We start from the raw sequence: 12246 nt of genomic DNA, 5'->3' as shown, positions 1-12246 counted from the left end.
AGGCATGGTTGCTCTTAGGCTGAGGCCTCAATCAGCCTGACAGAACATCCTTCTCCCTAGGCTAGGATGTGTCATCGTATCAGATAGGCACCCAAACACAAAAAATGTCACAGTCTGGCATCTGCACTATTTGGGAAGGGATGTTCCTAAGGAGTTGCTGTATCGGTGTCTGCAGTGCAGGAGAGCATTGATGAGCTGCTTGTGGTGAGAGCTTCTGCTGAGGAGGTTGTTTTCATGAGAGGAGTTGAGATCCTGACCACAGTGGTATGACTACATCTTGCTTATAGGAAGGCTGGGGCGAGTTTCACAGAGTGATCATGGACACTGATGCAGAGTGTAATGGAGGCATGATTGCTCTTAGTGAGGCTGAGGTCTCAATCAGCTTGACGTTCTCCCCCAGGCTAGGAGGTGTCATCATACCAGATTGGCATCCAGATACAGATGATGTCACAGTCAAGCATCTGCACTATTTGGGAAGGGATGTTCCTAAGGAGTTGCTGTGTTGGTGTCTGCAGTGCAGGAGAGCATTGCTGAGCTGCCTGTGGTGAGAGCTTCTGCTGAGGAGTTTGTTTTCATGAGTGGAGCCAAGAGACAGACAACAAAAAACAAGACAAGGCAGAGAGAGAGTGAGTCAGTCTCTGGAATGGACAACAGTCCATGGAGCTCACATCTCTTCATAAGGTATGAGGAGCACAACTTCGTTAACTAAGCTGAAGAAGGTCTTCACCGTTCCTTGACTCACAGTCTTGATTTCCATCTTCTGGACTTTCCTATCCTTACTCTGAATGGTTTGATGACAAGCCCCAAAGGCCAACTACTGGCACTGAGCATGGAAGTTAGGCTTGGAATATTGCCACTGGTACTGTAGAGTTGGGAGGTACTTGCCCTTCCAATGGTCCCAAAAGGCGTTGGAGAGGTTCTGAACTTGTTTCCAGTGATGCTTATTGTGAGGGAGTGGGTGGTATAGTGAAGAGCGCTCCCTCACTGATACTGCAATTAAGCCACCTTAGGGTAGGTGGAATGACCCTGTTGAGTCAAGGGGGTGGGACTCAGGCAAGGATGAGGCTGAACAGACTGAAGAGACCCCGAGTAAAGGAATCCTCCCATGGTGTTCTTGCTGGCTACAGTACTTGAGGGGAGCCTGGGGAAGAGCAGCGGCACCACAACAGACCTTGCTACCCTGTAATTGCCAGAAGCAGAAGCTTATTTGAGATAGGCCAAGTTTATCTTGAAACCTGGTAGATATGGAGGGGAATTTTACGATATGACGTCTAAGTCCGAAAAAGAAAGAAGTTCATTTTCCAAACGCCCCCCCCCCCCCCCAAATCTATCTTTTGTTTTAGAAAATACTGTTTCCAACAAGGTTTTGTGCTTTGGACGTTTTGTTTTTGGTCTATTTTCAAAACAAAAATGTCCAAGTGAAAAATGTAGAAAATCAGGTCATTGGGATGTAGGAGGGGCCAGTATTTTTAGTAGACTGGTCTACCAGAAGATAAATGGGGCACCCTAGTGGACTTCAAAAACATGCTCCCATGTACACATCTCACTATTGCCCCCTTGTCTGCTGAGCACCCCCCAAAACCCACTGCCCACAGCTGTACACAATAGCCCTTGTGGGTGGAGGGGGCACCTATATGTGGGTACAGTGGGTTTCTGGTGAGTTTTGGAGGGCTCACAGTTTCCACCACAAATGTGACAAGCACTGACCACTACATTACTCCAGGGACCTGCATGCTGCTCTAATAGACCTGGCTCTAACATCTGAAGCTGTCATAGAGGTTGCTAAATCATTTTTGTATTCCCATTTCTCGGGGGTGGCAGGGGGTCAGTGACCACCGGGGGGGTATGGGGGGGTCAACCCTGATTCCCTCCAGTGGTCATCTGGTCATTTAGGACACCCTTTTGTGCCTTATTTGTTTTGTTCCATTATGGCTGAAAAACATCCAAGTGTTAGGAACGCCTAGATCCCGCCTTTAACATGCCCCTGACACACACCCTTGTGATTTGAATGCAGTTCTGATGGACGTCATAGAAAAACATCTAAAAATTGTTTTTGAAAATACCAATTTGGATGTTTTTGTGAGAAAAATGTCCAAATGCAGATTTATGCCACTTTTTGGATGTTTTCCTCTTTTGAAAATTAGCTCCATTGTAGTTTTGGAAATCAGGGTCAGGCCCCATTGTGCTGAGTATTGGAAAACAGGATTTGAACTTTGGGGACTCCAAGATACAGACAAGGTGGTTGAGCTGTCTTCTGTAGGGATGGATTTGTGCATGCTGTGGGACTATAGGAGCAGATCATGGCAGAGAACTTATGAATATAAGGGGTGACTTTACATGTCTATTTTCTCCTGATCTGTGAAGGGAATAGGTCAGCTATTCCTCTGCATGAAAACAAATGATTTTCTTTCACTCTTAACTCTCGGTATTACTGTTTGTGACTAATACAAGCCACACTCTTGATCACATTACTACGCTTGTAAATATCTTTACTACTAAACTCTCCTGGTGGAGTAGGAATTATGCCTGTCTTTTATGTAAGAAGTATTGCTGGTGTTAAAATCCATGGCAACTCAGGTTCGGAAGGCACTGGTACTAGAGGCCTGCAAATGGGGGCAGAACAGGCAGAGTATAGTATTAACAAAATTACAATAAAAAAAGGACAGAATATCATCACAGAGACCAGACTAGACCACAAAACAAAAGCAATATTATATGCTTAGAGATCTACAACAAAATCTAGGTGTATTCTATAACAACTCACGTAACTTAACTGGCTTAACAAACTAATCAGCATTGATAACATACAATAATGAGCACTAACTGGTAATAATTAAAATTTACGTCCACAATTCACTAAGCGTATTCTGTATCGCAGTGTGCATAACTTCTAACATGCGCAGGCATAAAGGGGCATGGTTATCGGTGGGGAAATGGGCATTTCATGGGCATTCCAAAATTTATGTGCATAGTTATAGAATATGACCCAGTACATGGAAATCTACGTGCAGGGATTTACACCGCATTTTCGTTGGTGTAAATGGAGGTGCATATACTGGGATATCAACTAAGTATATTCTATATACTGCGCCTAACTTTAGGAGCCGCTTATAGAATATGCTTAGGTGGAAATGTTTTCTTCTGCCCGGAATTTTTAGGCGCCATTTATAGAATCTGGCCCTTAGCGCAGGAAATGGCAAATTACCGCATAACACTAACACATTTTGCAATGTTTTCCCTCGTGCTAAGTGTGAGTTAGGGCTTAACACACTTAAGCAAAAGAGTCCTTTACAGAGGTCAGAGAAGGAACCTAATCAACTGTAAAATTTCCTGGATAACAGAAGTGTTTCCTGTGCGGTGCTGGTGGGGGGGGGGGGGGGGGGGGGGGGGGGGAGGGACTTTGGTCAAGGCTGGAGCCGGAATGAGGACTTAAGTGTGAGGGATGCTCAGCAGTGCTAAGAGTTTCTTTCCCTTCCTTTTGCTGTTTATATTTCTTCTTGTTTCAGGCCTTTTTTCAGGGGACACCTCCCCCTACTAGTGTGATCTCTATTCAAATTCTGCTTGTAAATTGTGGGTATGTTTGTCCTTTTTCTTTTTTGATTTTAATGAATCTTTGTAGTATATTGATTTTCTCTATCAATAAAGTTTTTGACCGATAGTATTTCAACTTGTACAAGATAAATGGTAATCAGGATTATAAATAATATAATAAACCAGATAATGCTTTCTATAGCTTATAATTTGATAGATCCAAATGCCCGGTGAGATACTTTTTATTATTCTTCGATGCGTGGGATAAACATAAAGGAATCCTGCTCGGAAGAAAGGGATCCCCAGAAGCTTAGCCAAGATTGGGAGGCAGAGCCGGTGGTGGGAGGCGGGGCTAGTGCTGGGCAGACTTATACGGTCTGTGCCCTGACAATGGCAGATACAAATCAAGGTAAGGTATACACAAAAAGTAGCACGTGAAATTATCTTGTTGGGCAGACTGGATGGACTGTGCAGGTCTTTTTCTGCCATCATCTACTATGTTACTATGATTAAGTACTATTTGGCCCCTTCTGCAGCCTCTGCACAGTTTTTGGATATATTTTCTCCCCAAAATGATAACATTTTATAATTGATTTTGTTCTAAACTTTGCTTTATTCCTAGACCACTTTATGGCCTTCAGCTGGATGCACTGAAACATGGTATCTTTATTACCTTTTTAAATGAGTGGACTGTGGCCAATTTCCCTTGGCAGAGCTAGTGCACACTTAAGGCTTTCAGACTGATACGTCAGCTTCCAGGGAAACTGTAATTGCGTATGTTTTACACACTTCAATAAATGTATTATTCTTATTGTCTGGATGGTGGAATCTGCTTCAGGTGCCACTGGACTTTGCACTTACAAAGTGCTTTTCATACAAGAAGTATTCCAATGTGCTCTGAATCATTCACAGTAACACTTTAGAAGGATAATGCCAAACTATTTTGTCAGTACACTGCATGAAAACGTCCAAACAGAAAAGGACACAATGATATTCATATTCTTCAGTTCTGACTGGGTCGATCAAGGCATAAGGTAAAGTGACATCCAAATATTTGATAGAAGAGTTAAGCTTGAAACACACCTACTTTAAGAATTTGTTCAATTTCCAACCCTGTGTTGGAAGTTAATTATAGTAAGATCCCCTAGCCATTATCTCCTAGAACCTCAGGTACTAGCAACCACTGATATGATATGGCCCCCCCCCCCCCCCAAAGAAATGTTATCAACTAGTTAAAATCGCTTATCCTTGGATAGTGGGCATTAAAAAAAAATGCTGAAAGAAGATACCCTTTATGCCATTCTTGTGATTGTCTATCCAAACAATGGGCTGTCTGTTTTGGAAAAGCTCTTCTGCTACAATTATTCATAGGATGCCAATGCTGGCACCACTAGGCAAAAAATATCCCTAGAGAAAAAAAAATACCACATTCTATCAATTCTTTCAGAATGGGGTTCCTTGTTTTTATACTGAGACCCAGGGCAAAGAAAAAGTTCTGGAATAAAAGAGAAGGTTGTTGGATTGCATGCCCCACCATGTTTCATATAACCTATCACAGTTTTATTAATGTAAACTTTATTTGGTATCACAGTTCATCCCGTGTGGAGGAAGTATATATTAAATGAATCATGAATAACAAAAACAAATAAACAAAACCCTTTAACAAGCTTAACATAGGGGCGGGCTAGGTGGCTCATTAGTAATGCTGCACACAGCTATGTGGAGGACCCAAGCATGATTTCCAGGTCAGCTCTTGTGTTCTTCTAGCCACTCAGGTTTGGAGATACTATGGAGGCATGTTCACAACCCTGGGACAATATATTTCCAGTCATAGTGCAATGATGACACCTACTGCCTATACCTGATCCCCTTTTTCGATCAAGTTGGATACGAGACAGGATCACGAAGCATATCCCCTATGAATTCCCCTCCCCCCACTGTCCTATCATATATTATAGTTCTACCCTCTTTCCCCCATTGATCTTTTTATCTGCACATTTCCCTTACCCCATTTTAGCATGTAAGCCACTCACACATACTTATTCATGGGTGGCATAGGAATCTATTTGAGCTAAAAGAAAATCCTTCAGAAAATGGATGAAGGATCCAACGGAAAATAATAAGAAACAGCAAATGCAGAATGCTGATAAGGAAGGCAAAGAGAAACTTTGAAAAGAAGATTGCGTTGGAAGCAAAAACACATAGTAAAAACTAGAATGAAGTCAGCAAAAGAATCAGTTGGACCGCTAGATGGCCAAGGGATGAAAGAAGCACTCAGGGAAGACAAGGCCATAGTGGAGACCACCTCTTTGACGCTGCTTTTGACTCCTAACCACTGCTCACTTGCCATGTACCTTTTCTCCCCTCCACTTTAATTCCCTTACCTCTAGTTGTTCTGTCTGTTATCTGTCTTATTTAGATTGTAAGCTCTTTGAGCAGGGACTGTCTTTTTGTGTATGGTGTACAGCGCTGTGTACGCCTTGTAGCGCTATAGAAGTGATAAGTAGTAGTAGTAGTGGAGAGATTAAATTAATTCTTTGCTTCAGTCTTCACCGAGGAAGATGTGGGAGAGATATCAACGTCAGAAATGGTTTTCAATGCTGATGAGTCAGAGAAGAACAAATCTCTGTAAACTTTGAAGACGTAATGGGGCAAATCAACAAACTGATAGCAAATCGCCTATACCGGATGGTATACATCTCAGAGTACTGATAGAACCAAAAAATGAACTCAAAGAGCTATTGTTACTAATATGTAATTTATCTTTAAAATCTAGCATGACTCCAGAAGACTGGAGGGTGGCTAATGTAATGGCAATTTTTAAAAAGGTTCCAGAGGTGATCCGGGAATTTATAGACTAGTGAGCCTGATGTCAGTGACGGGCAAAATGGTAGAGACTATTATAAAGAACAAAATTACAGAGCATATACAAAAGCATGATTAATGAGACAAAGCAAACATGGATTTAATCAAGGGATATCTTGCCTCACCAATCTACTATATTTCTTTGAAGGGGTGAATAGACTTATGGATAAAGGTGAGCTGGTCGATATTGTGTACCTGGATTCTCAAAAAGCATTTGACAAGGCACCTCATGAAAGACCTGAGGAAATCAGAAAGTCATGGGATAGGTTGTAATGTCCTATTGTGGATTAAAAAATGGTTAAAAGAAAACAGAGAGTAGGGTTAAATGGTCAGTATTCTCAATGGAGAAGGGAAGTTAGTGGGGTTCCCCAGGGGTCTGTGCGGAAGTCTCACAAGGCCACCACGTGAACTCTCGACAGCCATTTAGAAGCAGAGCTGGAAGCAAGAGGTCTGTGGCAGAGTCAGGCCTAACTGCGAATATTCAGCAGAAGATAATCGGTTATCTCCCACTGGCTATATTGCGTGACACAGCCAGTTAGGAGCAGATATTTAGCACCAAATCGGCTACATTGAGTGGTCAAAATAGGCTACTTAAATAGCAGGCCTATGTTTGACCACTAGAAAGTTAACTGGTTAGCACTGAATATCAGTGTAGCTGGTTAATTTTTTAGCGGCCAAAACAAATCTGAATATTTAATGCCGATCGCTTGAAATGGCCCATCACTGAATACCCGGGTTTATTGCAAATGCGTTGCCTGCTGCCGGCTGACTATCAGACTCAAAGTATCTAAATCATCTTGAAATCCCATGGGCTAGTACGTCATTATTCATTGCAGGTGTTATCTGTAACTTGCTGATCAGGGAACTTTGATATATTCCAGTATAGAAGTTGATCATAAGATAGAATTGCTTACCTTAAGCAACCTGTAGCGTTGTAGAAGATATCAGGATCTGACATGGCACCAGTCTTGGGGTAGTCTCCCTCGGTCCAGCCAGAGCAAGGGATGATAATTTTCTCAGTTAGTGGTTTCAAGACTTCCTTGATCAGCATGCTCTTCAGCTGATCATTGGAGGACAAATTCCAGAACAAGCCTATGATAATTGGACAGACAATAGTACATCAGATTAGCCCATAAAACATATCAAATTATCTCCTGCATATATTAGACTTACTGTGCTATATCAACTTTTCAAGCAACATTCAATCAACATAGAAATAAACATCAACAATATTTACTGAAATCAATTACAGCTCCTCTCACATTAGGCCAGGGGTTTTCAACCCAGTCCTCAGGGCACACCCAGTCAGCTGGGGTTTTCAGGAAACTCCGACTGGCTGGGTGTGTCCCAAGGACTGGGTTGAAAACCTCTGCCTTAGGCAGTTCTACTAGCTCCGATTGCCATGGTAACCCCAGGGAGATTCTCCCACCCCCATTTTCAAGCAGAGACATCTCCAGGGGAGTTACAATCTCTGCAGAGGGTCTTTGGAGATAATTAGTGGAACAAGGGGCATAGCCAGACCTCGGCACGAAGGGGATCCAGAGCCTGAGGTGAGGGGGCACATTTTAGCCCCCGCCCAGCACCGCCGACCCCCCCCCCCCCCGCCCTTTCGACCCACCTCCACTGCTAGGTACCTTTGCTGGCGGGGTAATGTGCAGGACGTCAGGACTCACAGAAACAAATCCGCGAACGTTCGGCTGGCGGGGGGCTGGGGACTCCCGCCAGCAAAGGTACCTGGCGGCGGAAGTTGAAAGTGGCGGGAGGGGGGTTAAAAGTACAGGGGGCCAGGGCCCCCATGGCCCCACCTAGCTACGCCCCTGAGTGGAACTAGTGAGTATTCTGGAGAAGCAGGAGGGAAGGAGGTTGTTGAAAAGGAGCAGGATTGATGAATGGGGGAAATTGTGAAGGGTCTGCTGCAGGCTGAGGAAAAGACCTGGCAACAAAAGCAAGAACTTTACATGATGATGGGCATTGCCTGAATGAGCATACGAGCAGTACTAGAAAATACAGCTAGAATTCATGCACTTAGGAATTTTTCTGTGTCACTGGTAAGAACATATAAATAAAGCTTCCCTTTCAAAACCTGGGCTGAAATTGAGAATTCACTAGTACAAATGCACCTGTGCACATACTATGTGAAGCGAAATTTTCAGCCCAGGGATTTTACTCTATTAAATTACTTGGGCAAATTCCTTTGAACACTGTCCTAATACTGCCTCCACTCTGCCTATATCCTTTCAGAAGCATAAAAAAAAACTAAATATTTAGTTTTTTTTAAATTGTATTATTTTTTTAAGCATGTATAACTTGGCAAATTTATATCTTGCATACATTTCCCTTAAATCTCACTCTTTGGGGCAGTCCACTTTGGGAATCTCTGGTTTGTGTCAGAGGTAATGCAGAGTGAAAATGATTTGCCCGGCTTCTTTGGTTCTCAGCCCACTGTTGCACAGCTGCCAAGTTACCCAGCTCCAGCAGAGAAACTTTTTGGCTAGCCCTGTTTTTTTTTTACTTATATTCCAATAGTGTTCTATATGTAGGACCAATTGAAATCAGCATTTCAGGTCCCATAATGTACCAGGATAGAGTTGCAGAAATCCAGAACTGGCTCAGAATTTTCCCTTCTGTAGCTGGGTAACTTGGCTGTTTCTCCAGCTCTAACTATGAAGCCTCTACATTCAAAGCTTTTGCTTGCACAGTCCCCATGCTCACTCACAGCTGTTATTGCTATCATACCCACAGCTAGACTCTGCACTTTCCCCTGCTACTTCTGGAGAGGTGAAATGATGGTGGGGGAGGGGGGCCCTGGTATGGGGGCCTTAATAAAACGTCATTTCCTGCTACCCTCCCACAGCTCTTATTGCAAGGTTGGTCCTATGCTGCTGTTTAATTAAGACATCTCTTGCTGCCGCTGAAAGGGGAGGTGACTGCTGGTGCTACGGGCCACAACAGAGGTATGGTGGGGATGGGGCTGAATGGGGCTGTAGGCGGGGGCTGGGACATGCTTTAAATCTCCCTCTGAAAAATCTCACCCCCTTGGAAGTTCTGCCCCAGTACCTTCCACTGCCCACTTTACCATAGCCAAAAAGAGGAGACAATGAGTGGAGGAGTGGCCTAGTGGTTAGAGCACTGGTCTTGCAATCCAGAGGTGGCCAGTTCAAATCCCACTGCTGCTCCTTGTGATCTTGGGCAAGTCACTTAACCCTCCATTGCCTCAGGTACAAACAGACTGTGAGCCCTCCTGGGACAGAGAAATATCCAGTGTACCTGAATGTAACTCACCTTGAGCTACTACTGAAAAAGGTGTGAGCAAAATCTAAATAAATAAATGGATGGAGAGCAATTTTGGTGCCTCCAACTCTATTGTGCTTGTGTAGCTGAACTGCTTGCAGAGTCTATTATGCAAACCTGGCCTAAGGTACAAGTGTGAGTTTGTGAGCCCTCCAGGGGACAGGGAAATAGCCATTGTACCTAAATGTAACTCACACTGACTTAATACTGAAAAGAATATGAGTTAAACCGAATAATAATAAAAAAAAGTTTGAGAAAACAATCTATCACTATTATACGTTCCAGCCCGAAACCTCCGTTCACAGGACAAATCCCTCCTCTCGGTACCCTTCTCCACCACCGCCAACTCCAGGCTCCGCTCATTCTGCCTCGCCTCACCCTATGCCTGGAACAACCTTCCTGAGCCCTAACGCTAAGCCCCCTCCCTGCCCATCTTCAAGTCTTTGCTCAAAGCCCACCTCTTCAATGCTGCCTTCGGCACCTAACTCTCACCTCTCAGGAAATCCAGACTGCCCCAATTTGATTACCCCTATCGGACTGACTGTTCACGTGTCCTTTAGATTGTAAGCTCTTTGAGCAGGGACTGTCCTTTATGTTAAATTGTACAGCGCTGCGTAACCCTAGTAGCGCTTTAGAAATGTTTAATAGTAGTAGTAGTAGTATAAAGACAGCATAATTCTGTTTTTCTGACCAGTGAATATAAAAAATAGAATTATGATATAGTAATAGAGTTCTGTAGCTTCACTGCGGAATTCAACCCCAGACTAAGCCAATCATTTGTCACAAGCAATAGGATGCTCTTCTTTTCTTGGTGAAGTAGTGTTTTCCTGAATTTTTAGAAGCTGTTAGGAAAAGAAAGGAGATTTATATATCACCTTTCTGTGGTTACAATAAAGGAGTGTGGTAGCCGTGTTAGTCCACTCTTAAGGTTATCAATAGAAATCAAACAAAATAAAACATGGAAAAGAAAATAAGATGATACCTTTTTTATTGGACATAACTTAATACATTTCTTGATTAGCTTTCGAAGGTTGCCCTTCTTCCTCAGATCGGAAATAAGCAAATGTGCTAGCTGACAGTGTATATAAGTGAAAACATTCAAGCATTACTATGACAGTCTGACAGGGTGGGAGGAGGGGGGTGGGTAGGAAGTATGCATGGGGACATCAAAGCATATCATTGATTTACAATCAAAGCGGTTTACACATTATGGGCTAGATTCTATATATGGCGCCTAAAAAAGCGCTATTCTATAATCCATGCTTAAAATTAGGCATGGTTTATGGAATAAAGTTTATGCCCAGGACTTGCACCTAACCTTAGATGCGGCCATTTACACCAACTGAAACATGCAAACATCCCTGTTATTCTATAACACCACACGTATATGCTAGGAACACCCCCGTTCCACCCATGATCCTCCCATTTTCACGCTTTTTTTTTTACTCATAGGTAAAATTTAGGCACCTAAGTTCCAATTAAATCTAATTAATGCCAATAATTGCTTGTTAAAAAGCCAATTACTGGCACTAATTGGCTCAGTATTCAATTAAATTGTGCATGTGCCCAAATTTGCGTGCACAGTTTTTGGCAACTTTTATAGAATTTGGGTGCATATACAGGTACTTATTTTGTACTTGGGGCAACACAAATACAAATATATTCTTATATTCCGCAAGTGCAATGAGTTTCAGTGCGGATAACAAAATCTATGATAGATAGGATTTTAGATAATGCTGGGGAGGAGCTGGCTGTAACTTGGTACATGTGGGTACCAATGACATAGGAAAATATGGGAGAGCGCCAAATTTAGGCTCTTAGGTAAAAGCTCAAATCCAAAACCTCTAGGGTAGCATTTAAATACATGAACCCTGTTCCACATGCAGGGCCCAAGAGACAGGTAGAGCTCCAGAGTCTCAATCCGTGGATGAGGCGATGGTGCAAGGAGGGGGGTTTTAGATTTGTAAGGAACTGGGCAACATTCTGGAGAAGAGGAAGCCTATTCTGGAATGATGGGTTCCGTTTTAACCAGGGTGGGACCAGGCTGCTGGCATCACATTTAAAAAGGAGATAGAGAAGTTTTTAAACTAGAAATTGGGGGAAGGCTGACAGTCGATCAAAGGTGCATGGTTCAGAAAAGGTATCTTTCAAAGATATCACCAAAACAGGGAAGATAGGGTATCCCGATAGAGTAGTTTATTTATTTATTTTTATATATTTGTTGCATTTGTATCCCACATTTTCCCACCTATTTGCCAATATCGGCATGAACAAATACAAAGTGAGGTTAAGACAGACTAATGATCAGAATTGATAGACATATTAGGGGTCAAGGGGAAGAGTAGGTTATGTCCAATATGAACATTTATATTGTTGTGTTGCGGGGTTAGGCATTTAGGTTGAGTCATTTGAGTATGCCTTTTTGAACAGGTAAGTCTTTAGGAGTTTCCGGAAGATTAGGCGGTCGTATGTTGTTTTCACAGTGGTCGGAAGCGCGTTCCAAAGTTGTGTGCTTATATAAGAGAAGTTAGATGCATATGTTGATTTGTATTTAAGTCC

The 12246-nt window shown here is 42.8% G+C and overlaps 1 protein-coding gene across 2 annotated transcripts in view; it reads right to left on the bottom strand.

Annotated features, from left to right (window-relative positions):
- Positions 1-12246, bottom strand: part of PKP2 (plakophilin 2) — a 226290-nt gene that overhangs the window by 71657 nt on the left and 142387 nt on the right. For both annotated transcript variants that reach the window (XM_030214261.1, XM_030214262.1), the window contains exon 6: positions 7311-7488. In XM_030214261.1, the coding sequence (XP_030070121.1) occupies positions 7311-7488 (178 nt within the window). The remainder of the gene's footprint in view (positions 1-7310; positions 7489-12246) is intronic.

Source organism: Microcaecilia unicolor, chromosome 9 (genome assembly GCF_901765095.1).
Source record: "Microcaecilia unicolor chromosome 9, aMicUni1.1, whole genome shotgun sequence".
NCBI classification, from domain to species: Eukaryota; Metazoa; Chordata; class Amphibia; order Gymnophiona; family Siphonopidae; genus Microcaecilia; species Microcaecilia unicolor.
This window is presented reverse-complemented; position numbering and strand designations above follow the sequence as displayed.